Below are 14,088 nucleotides of genomic sequence, written 5' to 3' on the forward strand. Positions count from 1 at the left end.
TAACCAGCAAGTCACGTGGTCTTACATGCGTCACTCAGTTAAATACCGGGGTCAACATTATAAAAATATTTGAGAGATCAGTCAGTTCACTAAGCCCCACCCAGCAAAAATACACGACACAGAAGAGGTTTAATAGTTTGTCAAACAAAAAGCATGTTTTATTCAGGAAATAACAACCAAGGAATGACTACATTAACCACCACCGCCCTCCCCTTTCAATCGCTGCAATACAGTAGTGTAAGAGGTTGAACAAAGTTAACTATACAGTACAAGCAAGTTGAGAATTAACTAAGCCTAGTTACCAGAGAGATGAGTAGATCGTTCTAAACTGCATTCCTAGTTGCTGATCTATAAAATAAACCGATTGAGCCTGGTAAAAAGTAACATCCACTCCATTTTACACACAGAGCCTCAAATCCATGTTCTGATGGCCAGATTTTCAGGTTCAGTCACTGGAAAAAAAGGAGAAGCAAGTCAGGTAGGTCTACAAGCTTAGAATAAGTGCCAGTCAACCACTTCAACCTCAGAGATAAATGGAACGGAAAGGGGTATAATCAGTAGATTCATTTGGCAGAATCTCTTCATCACAGGTTGTGTGGGGGGAGGGAAAGTCCACCTTGCAACAACTCACCCTGGCATCTTTAATCTAGTGATGTCAGTCCTTTCTGACCCCAGCAGTCTCTGCCTAATGGACAGAGCACAGTTAGCCACAGAAAGTCAGATTGGTTCTTCGTGTACTGAAACTTGGGTTCATCAGTAAGAGTTTGTCCACATTAGTGTTCAGGTCAGACATTTGTGAACATCACTGAACCCCAACTGTGGGCTATCAGTTGTGCAGAGACCACACTCACCACAAACCCTTTAAATGCCTCGGCCAAGCATGGTCACAGGACATGGATGGTGTCACCTGTCAATGAGCAGACTCCTGTTAGAACAGAAAATACTGGCCATGAGGTCTGTTGGCTCCTAAAGACCATGTCAGCCAGAGCTAATACCCAATCTCCATGGGAAAGTCAATGGACAATAGATCATCATTGTGGTCAGTGATTGCAAATGTACACCACAAGTTAGACACTCACCATTAAGTCATGTTTGTCACAACCCTAGGAGAAAAGACAAAGATTAGAAAAGATTGGTGTTTCATATGTAGCATCAGCATCACAATCTAGATCAGTCAACAAGTCTGTGTCCTCAACAAGATCAGAGACCTGATTCAAAAATCATCCCATCTAGAACAAATCATTCATACATACTACAAACCCAGCAACTTGTTTTACCTTTAGTATTGCCATCCAGAGACAAAGATGTCAGCTTTTACTCTTCATTACTGAAAATGCTACAAAAGGAAAGTTAAATGTCACTGGCTAGCAGAAGCTGTAATCACAAAGTGAATAGCTGTATTTGATACATCAGCTAGGAGCGAAAGACATTGCTCATTGTTCTACATGGGGTTTCTGCTGAACTATGCGGTCATCATTTGCATCATCTCAAAACTACTAAACAACTTTACATTTAACTCACCTTTACAGATGTTTAAGGACAGCTCCATTCCTGCAATGAAACAGCCAAGTTAAGATCTCTACAATGGCACTAGCTTATTCTAAAAATACAAAAGCTGATACGTCAGCTAGGAGCGAAAGACATTGCTCGTTGTTCTACATGGAGGTTCTGCTGAACTATGCAGTCATCATTTGTATCGTTATCATTACTGCTGACTAAATATACACATGCATCTTTACCTTTCAGCCGACTTCATCCCACAGCTTCCTGCTCCAGCCACAGGTCCCCTAGAGCAAGAAGAGAAAACTTAATCCAGAGTACAGATTAAGGAGGAACAGAATAATGCCATTCTACTGTTTCAGTTAAAAAAAGGATTGTCTTTCAGTCTAATTCAGAGAGATTCCCATTGATTTAAATCATCATGAACAGTAGTTAAGCTGTTTGAAACATTTATATAACTAGCACACATGATTTTAGCCTTACCTGTTGACTTAACTGAACCACCATCCTAGGAGAAAGGGGGAAAATTACTTCAAGAAGTTCAGTGACTGAATTCCAGTAGATAAGAACTGTGCCTCAGATAAATACTTGGTGGTTGCTATTTCATCAGCCTTAGGTCAAGAGTAGCAAATAAATGGTCATCACAGGACACATTTTGACAACCCAAATTCAGTGCTCTCTTCTGGATATAAAAAAACATACCTCAAAATACACTTTACTGTCCTTCACTTTGAATCTCATTTCTGGAGGCACTGCAAGCAGAAAAAGAAAGGAAGTTAATCTTAATATTCTGAACTAGTTCTACAAATACAGAAACCCAAAAAGCCTCAGAACCAACTTTTTCAGAAATTGCTTCTGTCCACTACTCTTATTCTTTTTTATTCATCACAGGCTTTGGGGCAATGTATATCTTTAGCTTCAGTATACATACCTCAAGGTCCATTTCCCCATACTCCTTCTAAAAGGGAACTAGAAGGGGAAAAAAAACAAAACCTTGTAACAGCTACAAATTTTAAGTTACACAAGTTTTTCTAAAGGTAAAAGCCTCAGAATATAGTTTTCAGAAAAGGCTCCTGTCCACTACTCTTATTCACGTTTATGCATCAAAGGCTTTGGAGGAGAGAACGGGTGGAGGATGTGAGGTGGGGGAGGAACAAAAAAATCTTGGAGACCACATTATGGCTTAAAGTACTACCATATAAAAGCAGGTGCACAGAAAGTAAAAACTAAATAGATACACTTACCATAAAGCAGATCACGCCAGCAAACTGGAATGCAACTCACAAGTCTGCAAGAAAATGTAAAAGGTCCCGTTAATCCGCGTTGGCCACGTGGACCTCGCCTAAGCATGCTGCAAAACAATCGTTTCCACGCAAGTCAGAAGTGTTGGCATTCATCACCCTTTCTCAGATGTCCCTACCAACATAATTTTCCTCATATGTGCATGGAGAGCAACTTAACCACCACGAAATCGACGAGGCGACGGCAGGACTGCAGACAGATAAACTAGCTAGCTAGTTAGCATGTCAAGGGCTCCCAGCTAGCTTTAATAAGTTAATATACTTAACAAAAATGAATGATTTGTTATAATGCATCCCCACTGTTCATTTAAGCAGCAAACGTAACCCTATTTGTAAAAAAATGCTGGGTAGCTCTGCTGGGCCTGGTCTGACCACACGTGCAAAGGCTGAGGCTGAACTAGCGGCCCGGCAGACTGGTTACAAATAAACAGCGCACTTTTACACAAACTACATCACAAACACAAAAACACAGCTATATCAAGACGTGTAACGCGCAGCTACTTTCCGAAAGCGCGAACTACGTAATACTACACAGAATTACGTTTAAACTTGCAGCTCACCTCCCCACCCGAATCGCAGATGAATGAGGAAGAAAAGAGGGGCGCAGCGGAATTTATACCGCTTGCCGCAATGCTTTGTGGGAAGATTTTCAAACGACGCTGCTCCAAGTCCTCCTCCAAGATCCTACGTAAGATCGCGGAGGTCGTAAATACGACTTGATTTGAGTTCAAGCTGTTTTGGTCGGAAACTGAATAACCGCTCTGGAAATTTTGTTGTGTGTTTTTCTTTCGAGTCCGTTAATGTTGCATTGCCCCAGCAAAACGAAGAGATGGTGCTTATGAGATTAGTAATGTGTTTATTCAGCCTGCAGTGGTCGTGTGTGGCTGCTGAGTAACTGAAGTACAACCAGTTTATAAGACAAGTATCAGCGGCTCCCGTTGCTTTTACTAGCAAATACGGCACTATGGTGGCGTTCATGTGCGCTCATCTCGTAAATGCGATATTCCCGACACGACCTGAAAGCAGCATAAGCCAGCAGCTGGTGGAAGAGACGAAGTGCAGTGAGCTCTTCTTACAGTAGATGGCGCCAAACATCACTGCACTCCATCTGCCTCTGTATGGACTGTTCCTGCACAAGCAGAGAGCATTCATGAAGCTTTACCTTACAGTCGTATGTAAATGTCTGGGCACCCCTGAGCAAATGACATTTTTTTGTTGATTTGCTGAAGTGAGAGTAAGTAAATTCTGCACAGTTCTACACATTTTAATGCACTATTACTGTTCATTGGCTGAATTAAACATTGGAAAAAATATGAAATATGGCCTGTTTTTCCCATTATGATATGCTCAGTAAATAAATAGAAATTGTGCATCAACAACGGCAAAAATGCTATATTTAAGTTAGTTCCCTGTAGAGGATATGTTTTGCTTATTTTTTACGTAGAAAATAAAAAATAAGTTGACCTGGGGTGCTTAAACTTTTGCATACAACTGTATATATGATCTTTGACACAACCTATCTCCTGTTATTTCAACTGTAAAAGATGTTTGTGGAAAGCCATTTTAGTGTTTTGTGCATTATTTGTGTTATCAGAAATTGTTACTCATCACGTAAATATATTCATACTAGTAAAAACATGCCATTTGATTTAAATTCTAACTAGTAAGAATCCAAAGCATTTTCCAAATCATTTTAGTCAGAGGAACTGCATTACTAGCGAAGCATGTATTACAAGAAAAATAAAAATCGTGCTATTAAGTAAAAATACTGCATGTAACTTACACATGTAAAATATTAGTTCTTACGTATAAAATTAGTAAGTTTCTATTTTTACATGCAATGATTGAATCCACACGTGTAACAATTCCGTTTTCACTAGTAAGAAATTAGTTCAAGCATTAGAAATTCACCATGTCAAAATGAAACTTATTTTAACTTATTTTAATTAAGTTACTGTGAAATCTGAATGACCACATGGCAACATTTAATTCATAATAAATTAATTCTAGTAAATACTACTATTGAAATAAATTGGTGAAAAACAAGTGAAAATTAAGGTCTACATGCTCACATACATATCTGTAACTGTAAACTATGTGAACTGAATTGTTTACATTTCAAATTGCATTTTTCACTTTTTTGCTAGTATTCATAACTTTTTTAACAGTATTAATAACATTTTACTTCAAATTGAATTAATAATAAAGAAAGTCTGGATTGCTATAACAGCTCATCGTAGATGCTTCTTCTACCGTGTGGAAACAGGAGGTTTCTTTAAAGACCCATCTTAAACTCTGAATAACCTCATACCAGCTTACATTTATAACCAGCATTTAGCTTAGTCACTGTATTTGTAACAAGGCAAATTTTCCTTTTAAATTTCAGCGTACTAAAAGAATCATAACACAAAGCTGGTCTCATTGAGATTTAATATTATGCATTAATAAACAAGAAAATGGTACAATCAATATTATGTCGGGGGGTGGGATGCTGTTTGGACTGATTTGCAAAGAAACACTGCATAATGCGTGAAATATATGTATATGACAAGGCCTCAATTTCAGATAAATTTACAAACACAACATGAAAAAGTGGCTTTGGAATTGATCATCTTCAGTCAGTTCTCGCTTATATAACCCCACTTAAGACAGTAAACAAAGAAAATTCACTTTGATTTACAGTGGTTGTCCTCCTAGACACCACTGTGCCCATGTAATCACCAAGAGTGCACTGCAACACAGTTGTAGTCCAAGGCTGGATCCTAAAGGCTTACTACAGCATGTCTTTACTCTTAGACAAACAGATCTGAATTATACCTGTGGAATTTTTACAGTGAACGAAACTCTATATGGGCAAAAAATCTTTTTTCATGAATGCTCAATACATGGCTGTTTCATCTAGTTCAACTGTAAAGACATAAAGAAAGAAGGAAAAACAGACAGACAGACAGAGCAAGAGAGAGAGAGCAAGAGAGAGAGCTTTATTGTGGGGCTTTTAATAAGACGATAACCATTCAGTAAATACATGGCACACTGTCCATTATGCATCACTATTCCTATTGACCAGTACTACTTTTAGAATTTATTTGAACTCCACTTTGGAGTGAATTTGTACTGTAGAGCCATACCTCAGTCTCAGATGTAGTGCTCTAGAGCCCTATCAGGGACTTAACAGCATGTCATCAAATCACACCCAAGCAGACAAAAAAGAAAAGTGTTGTCTGAACTGGAATGGACCATCACCATTAACAGTAATGTATCACACTTTCTTCATTCAGATTCCCTCTTCATTTTGATTTTCACTAGTCCTCTTGCATCAGGTAGGTGTGATTTGATGCAAAAGAAGAGTGTGTTTCTTCTTCTGTTTAATGGGTGACAGAGGAAATAAATGGAATGGTTGTTGATTTTTTCAAGTTCATATTGTCAAATCATTACTATTGCCCAAGTTACTGATGAAAAAAAGGAGAATACATATACATATATAATCATAGGTTCTATATATAAATATCTGTAGCTAGCTGTAGGCAAGCCAAGTTATCTCCCATGTTGCGGATCCACCTTTAAGGCCTTTCGAACATCAGAAGATACAGCCTTCAATCCTCAGTCACCTGATTCCCTGAGATACAGAATGCTGTTGTTTTCAGAGTTTGTTCGATTGAAACACCTTGACCCTCTCTCTAACCAACAACTCCTTTGCCCCACCCATCTCCCCAAGCGGGAGAGTGAAAGCCTGTGGGAACAACCCAGAACAAAAGCATTTGTTTGGGTTGCTTAGGAGCCACTAACTACCTCAGTGTTTTTCTGTGATGGTGTTTTTGTTTTCCTTCTTGAAGGGTCGGTGGAGAGGTGGAAGTGGTGAAGTTGGCGAGACAGGAGTATTTTGTATTTGATATTTATTCATATATAGTTCAGTTCTTTTTTTCTGGTTCTTATCATTCATTTTGAAAATGCAAAGCTGTGTAAATGTCCATTCATCAGTCATACCAAGGCTTTAAATGAAAGGTGAATTGTAAAAGAGTTCTTTTCCCAGACTCTGAAACTTCGGAGAGGTGGTACTAGTGCCGTAGTGATGCCATTCTCTTCAGGAGTGGTTCATCATAAACCCAGCACTCGCCATCCTCATGGAACAGCTGCAAGGAGAACAAATAAAAACAAGTATTTAAACTCGACAAATACAATGACATACAAGTTTGGGAAACATTACTGTAAAGAAACCCCTGAATTTTCTTTTATTTAGGACAAATATGGGATATATGCTCAGAAGAGCTCTGTGACTCTGTTTTATTAGTTTTTAAATATTAAAGGTTCTCATCTATATATATATATATATATATATATATATATATATATATATATATATATATATATGACATTTTAAATATTAATATAGCAGCAAGCAAATATTTTCTATGTAAAGATATAGTGGAGTAATAGCATCCTGAGCAAAGAATGAAGTCACACTGCCTCTGTATGTGCCTCTGTAATTAGAGCTTCTGTGCGGTCTGGTACGGCCATGCATTAGTCCCTCCCAGTGAAAACGCTGACCCTCCCCACCTTTAGTTTTGCCCTCCCCAAGAGACAAAGACACTGACCACCCACAGGGCACTGTGCATGCAAGATGGCAGAGTGCAGTAGGAAATGTTCAGGTTAAAGCAATCTTGCAAATATAAATCCCATTTCAGGTGGAATAGGAAAATTCAAGCAAAAAGCTGAGGCACCTGAATATTGCCTTACTGCTGCACCATTTAAGATGGAACAAGAACATTCAAGCAAGAAGCTGAGACACCTGAATATAGCCTAACTGTTGCACCATTTTAAATGGTTTAGGAAAATTCAAACAAGAAGCTGGCGAAAAAGAAGCTGACTTCAGCTTCATCGACATTTGAAAAGCATCAAAAGGGATGAGGAGGTTGTTCTGTCTCTGCTTGACTGGTGGATAACATTAATTTATTCTAGCTGTTTCGCAAAACATCCTGCCTTCCACCCTGTGACTGCTGGGCTAGGCTCCAGTTCCCCCCGCAACCCACAAGGATAAGCGGCTTAGAAAATGTGTGTGTGTGTGTGTGTTTTGCAAAACCAATAGGTCACTATTGTTTTGTCCCGTTTGCTAATGTTTGTGATAACTAATCCCAACTGGTTAGCTTCACAGCAGCAACTGTAGCAATTGGTTGCTAACCCACAACCCAGCTAACGTTAGTTATATTACTTGCTGTGTTGCTGTTCACTTTAACGTTATATCATAATATGTGTCTACAACGATTGCAAAGGGTTTTATGACCACAAAGATAAAAAAGAAATGCCAGCCCAATGTCATTTGCCTTGGCAATGCGCATCTATAAATTTGAGGGGTGGAGTGTCTGAAGAAGCACTGAAAGGAGGGGTGTATTTGTTTTGCTGTTGAGTTCAAATATCAAGAATCGTTCTCCAGAATCATATACTCTGCCTTTAAATTTTCTGTTAAATTCAGCAATTAAACAGTAATTGCGCAGTAAAGTGCAGAAGTGTTCTCTGTGGAGGATGTGCACTTATTTTTACTTTGAAAATCAACAAAACAGGGGACCAGGGGTGCCTGAACTTTTGCATATGACTGCACATACAGCTAAACATGAAATTCATGAGAAATAATATTTATATATAAAAGAATATGAAAATAACAATGCTGCTTTTTGCTGCTGCAAGTGAATGGCTAGACCTCTAGTCTTTAATGCCAATGCTGAGCAACAGAATAGCATCATCATCAAAAATGCCTCAAACGTGCCCTACTGATAGCAAAAAATGTTTGGTTTGAGTCAATCAAGCATCAATATGTTAACATTTTTATTGCCCAGGCCTACTCAGAGTATTATACCAAGTGTGAGAGTCCAATATAAATTCATACATAAAAAACAGAGAGAGAGAGAGAGAGAGAGCACTCACTCTAGTCTCCCACTGAACTTCCTTCTCCTTCCTCTCCCTGGCCTCAGCCCTCTGTTTTTCCTCCAGACGGTGTTTGGCCTCTGTGGCTGCATCAATGTCCTTCAGCTTCAGGTTCACTGTCACATCTTTCCAGAGACTGACAGTCAAATGGAAAAAACAGTCCTTACTACAAGTGGCAGCTATACACAATAATCCTACTGCTTCAGCTCATCATAGGAAGTGACCAAATACAATTGCCATGCAGCTTTATAGATGCCTAAACAAAGCATGACCTTCAGAGCAGAATGAGAGAATTTTTTTGGTGACACACCTAAGTATTCTGAGATGTTAGCTAAAGAGCCTGATGGGTGAAAGCTTGAGTGAATAAAGCAGATTGGACACACTTTGAAAGTGTCTCAAATAGGTTGGTCACTGTAAGACACGCAAGTTACTTACTTCCGGGATTCATATTCTAATTGGTCCTCCAACTTGCGCACCTTCTTCTTGATAATGCCCATTTTCTTTGTGTCAATGAACACAGAGTTTTCCTGATACACAACAAGAAAGCACACATTTTAAAACAGAGTCAGGAGTTTATGAGTGCTTTAGAGTCCATATTCTGGTACAGTTCACATAAAGTTTGGGAGCACTGTTCAAATGTCAACATTAATTCAGTCAACATTTAATAATATAAGTATAATTAGGCTGCAGGTACATGTATAAAATTATTCTAATATATTGGGCTGAACAATGTGGGGAAAATCTCCAATTGCAACTTTTCAGACCAATACTGTGACTGCGATTTAAATTATAAATGTCCAGATCTGTTTTTTGGCCAAGAAGACAAGCATATCCACTTTTTTCTGGCTTAAAGCTTGAGCCCTGAACATTGTGCTAATGCGTTATCATGTACACAGCACATGGGTGTTTGGTTATTTTTGATAGGTCTAACTCATCTACAGGCAGTTCACAAGCTCCCCAGGCTAAAGAGGAGAAGGACCATCCTGCTTGTTCTCAGCACACAGTTCAAAAGCCAGAATCTGTGATGGTGTGGGGGTGCACTATGCACTTGGCATGGGTGACTTGCACATCTGTGAAGGCACCATTAATGCTGAGAGATATATACAGGTTTTGGAGCAACTTATGCTGCCATCCAGACGACGTCTTTTTCAAGGAAGGCCTTGCTTATTTCAGCAAGACTATGCCAAACCACATTCTGCATGTATTACAACAGCAAAAGTCTGGGTGCTAAACTGGCCTGCCTGCAGTCAAGACCTGTCACCAAAGAAACATTTGGCACATTATGAAACAAAAAATACAACAAAGATGACTCTGAACTGTTTCAGCAGCTGAGATACTTTATCAAGCAAAGATGGGAGAACATTTAACCTTCTAAACTACAGCAATTGCTTTCCTCAGTTTCTAAACGCTTACAGAGTGTTGGTAAAGGAGGAGGTGATGCAACATAGCGGTAAACATGCCCTCGTCCCAACTTTTTTGAAATATGTTGCTGGCATCAAATTTTAAATGGGCATATATTTAAAAAAAACAAAACACAATTTCTCAGTTTCAACATTTGATATGATGTCTTTGTACTATATTAAAATGAATACAGAGTATAAATGCTTTGCACATTGTTGCATTCTAGTTTTTACATTTCGCACAGTGTTGCAACTATTTTGGAAACAGAGTTGTGATGAAAAAAAAACAAAACAAAACAAAAAAAAACACACACACACATACACATCCACCTCAATATTTCAACATGGACTGTAAAAATGTGCAGTCATGTAATCTACACTAACTTACCCCAGATGCCCATTTTGCATACATCACTCCATTCCATTCTCCTTCAACGGAGCAGAATGATTTCTTATCATTGGGGCCACTACAACAAAGTGAACAAGCAAACATTAATGTAAGGAAATGGGAAAACAGTCACAACATAAGATTAAACATTGTTGTTATTACTTTAAGTAGATACCAGTTATTTTGTTTAATTAAGTTATTAGTCACATAAATATCTGTTTTAGAAACTAATATAGACTCACAAAATATCTGCGGTTATTCTGTGCTTCTTCCCCCCATAGAAGGGTTTGGTGTGGAACACTATGTTGGCACTGTAGCCAGACTTGGAGCAGGAAATATTGCACTCTCCACCGAGTTCTACCCATGGAACGGTCAGGATTGACCTGCAGGGACATACAAAGGATAGCGAATGACGACGTTCCACTGAGACACAAAAGCACAGGCTCTCTCAAAGTAGGTGAGGACAGCAGAACAGAGAAGGCTGAGGCTCACCTGCCATAGCCATTGGGGAATGTGAGAATGTAGTGTTCATCGTGCTCTAGACAAGACACACAACCTGCAGCACACAAGAGAGGACAAAATTAACATAACAGCAGAAGATTGTCATTATGTTATTACTTTCATTACAACTCCTAAAGAGTGATTCTGAATGAATGCCCACCAATAGGTCTTTGCCTACCTTGGCCAATATTGTGTACACCAATGGACATTCCAAGGAACTTGGATTTGGTCCAGATGTGTGCGTTGAACTGTATTTTTCTGCTGATACACTCAGCGTAGAATGCGGATACTGCAACAGTGGAAACAGAAATGAGTATCTCTGCAGAAATAAGCTCTAGAGACAAAACACTGCTACATTACTGTGCAAAAGTCAGAGACCATCCTTCAAAATGGCCATTAAATACAAGTTATTTTTCAGGCAATGTGTTTGAGATTATCAAGCTTCACTCTTGCTTCAGATCTCAAAAAAATCCACAGGTGTTTCTCTCCATCCTTTCACTGTGACAAGACAATTATGCACCAACACTATGAGTGTGAAAGGATGTGTAGCTGTTAGGCAGCCATTCATGAGAAAAGGAAATAGACAGTAAAGGGAAGAAAATTTGCAAATCTAACAAAAGAAGCTGCTGGTGTTCTCAGAAGAATGGACTCGCCACCCTGAGGGTCCACACCTCTACATCAATGAATGTGTTTGGCATTACCTGGATTGTAACACGTAAAATGAAACCAACTTCTAAGACTGAACTTTGGAGGTACTCTGTAGATTTCTTTGAAAAACTGAAAGCGAGTCTTCTAATAATTTTTACAATCTAGTTTTGGAAACTCCTGTTTTTCACAAATTTTCCTTTGACTTCGTCCTTTTTTATGCAAGTAGACTATTTTATATCTAATCTCCTCACAAATTCATCCTGAAAAATGAGTAACTTGTAGTGGCTGTTCTGACCTAAATTTAAATATAGGGTGGTCTCTTACTTTGGCACAGTACTGCATGTGTGTGTTGCATCTTCATGGACCAGTATTTATCTATATTTTTCCTATCATTCATTCATTCATTCATAAATAAATAAATAAATAAATAAATGAATGTAATCTGGGAACTCTGCCCTGTGCAGTTTAATGGCTTCCTAGCTTCACAGCACCTGGATCAACCCATCAACTAATTTTTAAGCCATTTAAGAGCAGAAGCAGATGTGTCTGTGGTGGGTAAACATGGAACTATGCATTTACAGAACTGGAACTGGAACCCAGTGTCACTCAGGATGTTGTGAGAAGATACTATAAAGCATGTAAAGTTTCTTCTGCTTTGGTGAGTTTCAACTTGGAACACTCACTAGGGGGGTGGTGAGAAACCTGCTCTGCTACAAACGACACACTGTTCCTGCTACAAAGTGGCACTGGCCCTTCCGACACAGGCTCCTGTACAAACACACATAAACATACACATTAAAAGGAGTCATTAAAGTAATGTGTGTGTAAAAGCTCAACTAAGCTTATGTTAAGTTTATTTTCTTTTTTTTTTTAAATAAATTAAATAAGGAGCTAAAAATTTGAAAGATGACCACATTCTAAAGGAAGATTAATGGTGAGACGAAGAAATACTATATACTATAATACTATATTCAGCATTCTTCACAGTGTTTATAACAAGTATATGTTACGAAATAAAACATCACATTTGGTCATTCCACACACTCATATACATAAACTCACTCTCACATACACACACACTCACCACAGAAGCAGGCTCCTCTGTTTCAGAGGGCAAGTCCCAGTGGCAGAAGAACACCTCTCCCAGAATGGGGTTGTAGGGCTTCTTGGCCACAGATCCTTTCCGGCCAGCATGAAAGGCTGAGAGATACCACCTTACCACCTGCACCATGCGCTCCCTGGGCTCCGGCTGCTCTGCAATGCTGAGTACAGACCAGAGCAATCAAACGTGAGAGCACTTAACAGATTACTGCAACTAAACAAAAGCACTGCAACTAAAAAAAAACCCTCACAAACTAGACAAGTGCAAACCAAAGCACATATTGGAATACAGCAGAGAGAGAAATAGTCTAGCATGAGAACAAGCACAAAGCAGAGCTTAATTTACGCATACCTTTAACTAAAAAAATCATTGAAGTATTCTACAACACTGTGTTTCTAATGAACACTGTATGACAATTCAGCATTTGCCCAGCAGATTCTTTTATAAGTGTGTTTTAGGCAACAGGCTTTCTGTTCTATTCCAAGTACAGAAAAACCTGTCAAAATGATTGCCAATGGTAATCAATTGTACACTGCAGGTGCGACAGATGGAGATTAGGTTGAAAAATTCTGGAGTAAATGTGCTGAGCAAAAGTCAACAGTAGACTGAACAAGCTGTTCTTGGGGGAAAAATGCTGTAGTAAACTCTAAACTAGTGACGATGCACAATACATGCCCTGCACTCAGTTCTATTTGTGCACAAGTATTTGAAAGCAATGAAATTAATTTAAAATATGTACATATCGCCACGTAACCATGAGTACTAAGGAGAACAGATGAACATCAGTTTACCTGACAAACAAATCAGGATGTGCAAAGAAGTCTGCATACATTTCCAACAACGACCTCCTCTCCAAGATGAATGTAGGTAAGACCACCTGGGAAAGAAGGAAACGTGTGCAGTGAGAGAGGACCAAGAAAGGGAGAGGGCACAGAGAGTACAGGACAGTAGAGGAGAATTACCTTGGTCAGGTCCATGCCCAGTCGCACTTGGGACAGCAGATGCATGATGACGCTCTTATGCTCCTCCACTGACTCTCCCTCTCCCTCGTCATCCCTCTCGTCATGACTGTCAAACCGATCTGAGCAACAGAGCACACAGTAACAACTCAGACAGCCATGCAAAGTGATGGAGGAAACACTGCAAATGTCTATAACCATATTCAGGTGTCTGTTCTACCTAATGTGTATGTGTATACAACAGGAGTGTAAAAACTTTAAAAACAATTTGTAATCAATTATAAATCACATTCAACAAAGCATTTGTTCTTCAGGCTATCTTTAAATGCATATATAAACATAACGTTGGTGTTTTGTTTTTTTATTATCCATA

General features: G+C 38.9%; 1 protein-coding gene, 1 long non-coding RNA gene and 8 other non-coding genes across 17 annotated transcripts in view; all 10 read right to left on the minus strand.

Annotated features, from left to right (window-relative positions):
* Positions 1 to 159: 159 nt before the first annotated feature.
* Positions 160 to 3,402, minus strand: LOC118813724. 2 transcript variants are annotated; one of them, XR_005007674.1, is made up of 12 exons: positions 3,362 to 3,402; positions 2,745 to 2,788; positions 2,432 to 2,469; positions 2,203 to 2,252; positions 1,984 to 2,008; positions 1,740 to 1,787; positions 1,522 to 1,551; positions 1,278 to 1,336; positions 1,080 to 1,103; positions 852 to 907; positions 632 to 685; positions 160 to 452 (listed from the first exon to the last, which is right to left on the minus strand). It is a non-coding gene; the product is annotated as an uncharacterized LOC118813724 (long non-coding RNA). The 2 variants fall into 2 exon arrangements; XR_005007673.1 differs by having other exon boundaries at positions 852 to 925.
* Positions 520 to 593, minus strand: LOC118814137. The gene has a single exon (XR_005007698.1). It is a non-coding gene; the product is annotated as a small nucleolar RNA SNORD47 (small nucleolar RNA).
* LOC118814142 lies at positions 750 to 811 on the minus strand. The gene has a single exon (XR_005007703.1). It is a non-coding gene; the product is annotated as a small nucleolar RNA SNORD78 (small nucleolar RNA).
* On the minus strand, positions 1,402 to 1,486 carry LOC118814139. Its single transcript, XR_005007700.1, has one exon. It is a non-coding gene; the product is annotated as a small nucleolar RNA snR60/Z15/Z230/Z193/J17 (small nucleolar RNA).
* LOC118814140 lies at positions 1,616 to 1,700 on the minus strand. The gene has a single exon (XR_005007701.1). It is a non-coding gene; the product is annotated as a small nucleolar RNA snR60/Z15/Z230/Z193/J17 (small nucleolar RNA).
* LOC118814136 lies at positions 1,852 to 1,931 on the minus strand. The gene has a single exon (XR_005007697.1). It is a non-coding gene; the product is annotated as a small nucleolar RNA SNORD79 (small nucleolar RNA).
* Positions 2,324 to 2,394, minus strand: LOC118814144. The gene has a single exon (XR_005007704.1). It is a non-coding gene; the product is annotated as a small nucleolar RNA SNORD75 (small nucleolar RNA).
* Positions 2,543 to 2,612, minus strand: LOC118814145. Its single transcript, XR_005007705.1, has one exon. It is a non-coding gene; the product is annotated as a small nucleolar RNA SNORD75 (small nucleolar RNA).
* Positions 2,869 to 2,948, minus strand: LOC118814138. The gene has a single exon (XR_005007699.1). It is a non-coding gene; the product is annotated as a small nucleolar RNA SNORD74 (small nucleolar RNA).
* Positions 3,403 to 5,214: 1,812 nt separating the features above from the next.
* osbpl9 (oxysterol binding protein-like 9) overlaps positions 5,215 to 14,088 on the minus strand; it is a 47,340-nt gene continuing 38,466 nt past the window's right edge. For all 7 annotated transcript variants that reach the window (XM_036579217.1, XM_036579215.1, XM_036579214.1 and 4 more), the window contains 11 exons: positions 13,719 to 13,837; positions 13,548 to 13,633; positions 12,739 to 12,916; positions 12,338 to 12,422; positions 11,185 to 11,295; positions 10,998 to 11,061; positions 10,748 to 10,888; positions 10,506 to 10,584; positions 9,153 to 9,244; positions 8,718 to 8,853; positions 5,215 to 6,931 (listed from right to left, as the gene is read on the minus strand). In XM_036579217.1, coding sequence (XP_036435110.1) covers positions 6,857 to 6,931; positions 8,718 to 8,853; positions 9,153 to 9,244; positions 10,506 to 10,584; positions 10,748 to 10,888; positions 10,998 to 11,061; positions 11,185 to 11,295; positions 12,338 to 12,422; positions 12,739 to 12,916; positions 13,548 to 13,633; positions 13,719 to 13,837 — 1,166 coding nt within the window. In that variant the 3' untranslated portion in view covers positions 5,215 to 6,856. The remainder of the gene's footprint in view (positions 6,932 to 8,717; positions 8,854 to 9,152; positions 9,245 to 10,505; positions 10,585 to 10,747; positions 10,889 to 10,997; positions 11,062 to 11,184; positions 11,296 to 12,337; positions 12,423 to 12,738; positions 12,917 to 13,547; positions 13,634 to 13,718; positions 13,838 to 14,088) is intronic.

This window comes from Colossoma macropomum, unplaced genomic scaffold (genome assembly GCF_904425465.1).
Source record: "Colossoma macropomum unplaced genomic scaffold, Colossoma_macropomum, whole genome shotgun sequence".
Taxonomy (NCBI): Eukaryota; Metazoa; Chordata; class Actinopteri; order Characiformes; family Serrasalmidae; genus Colossoma; species Colossoma macropomum.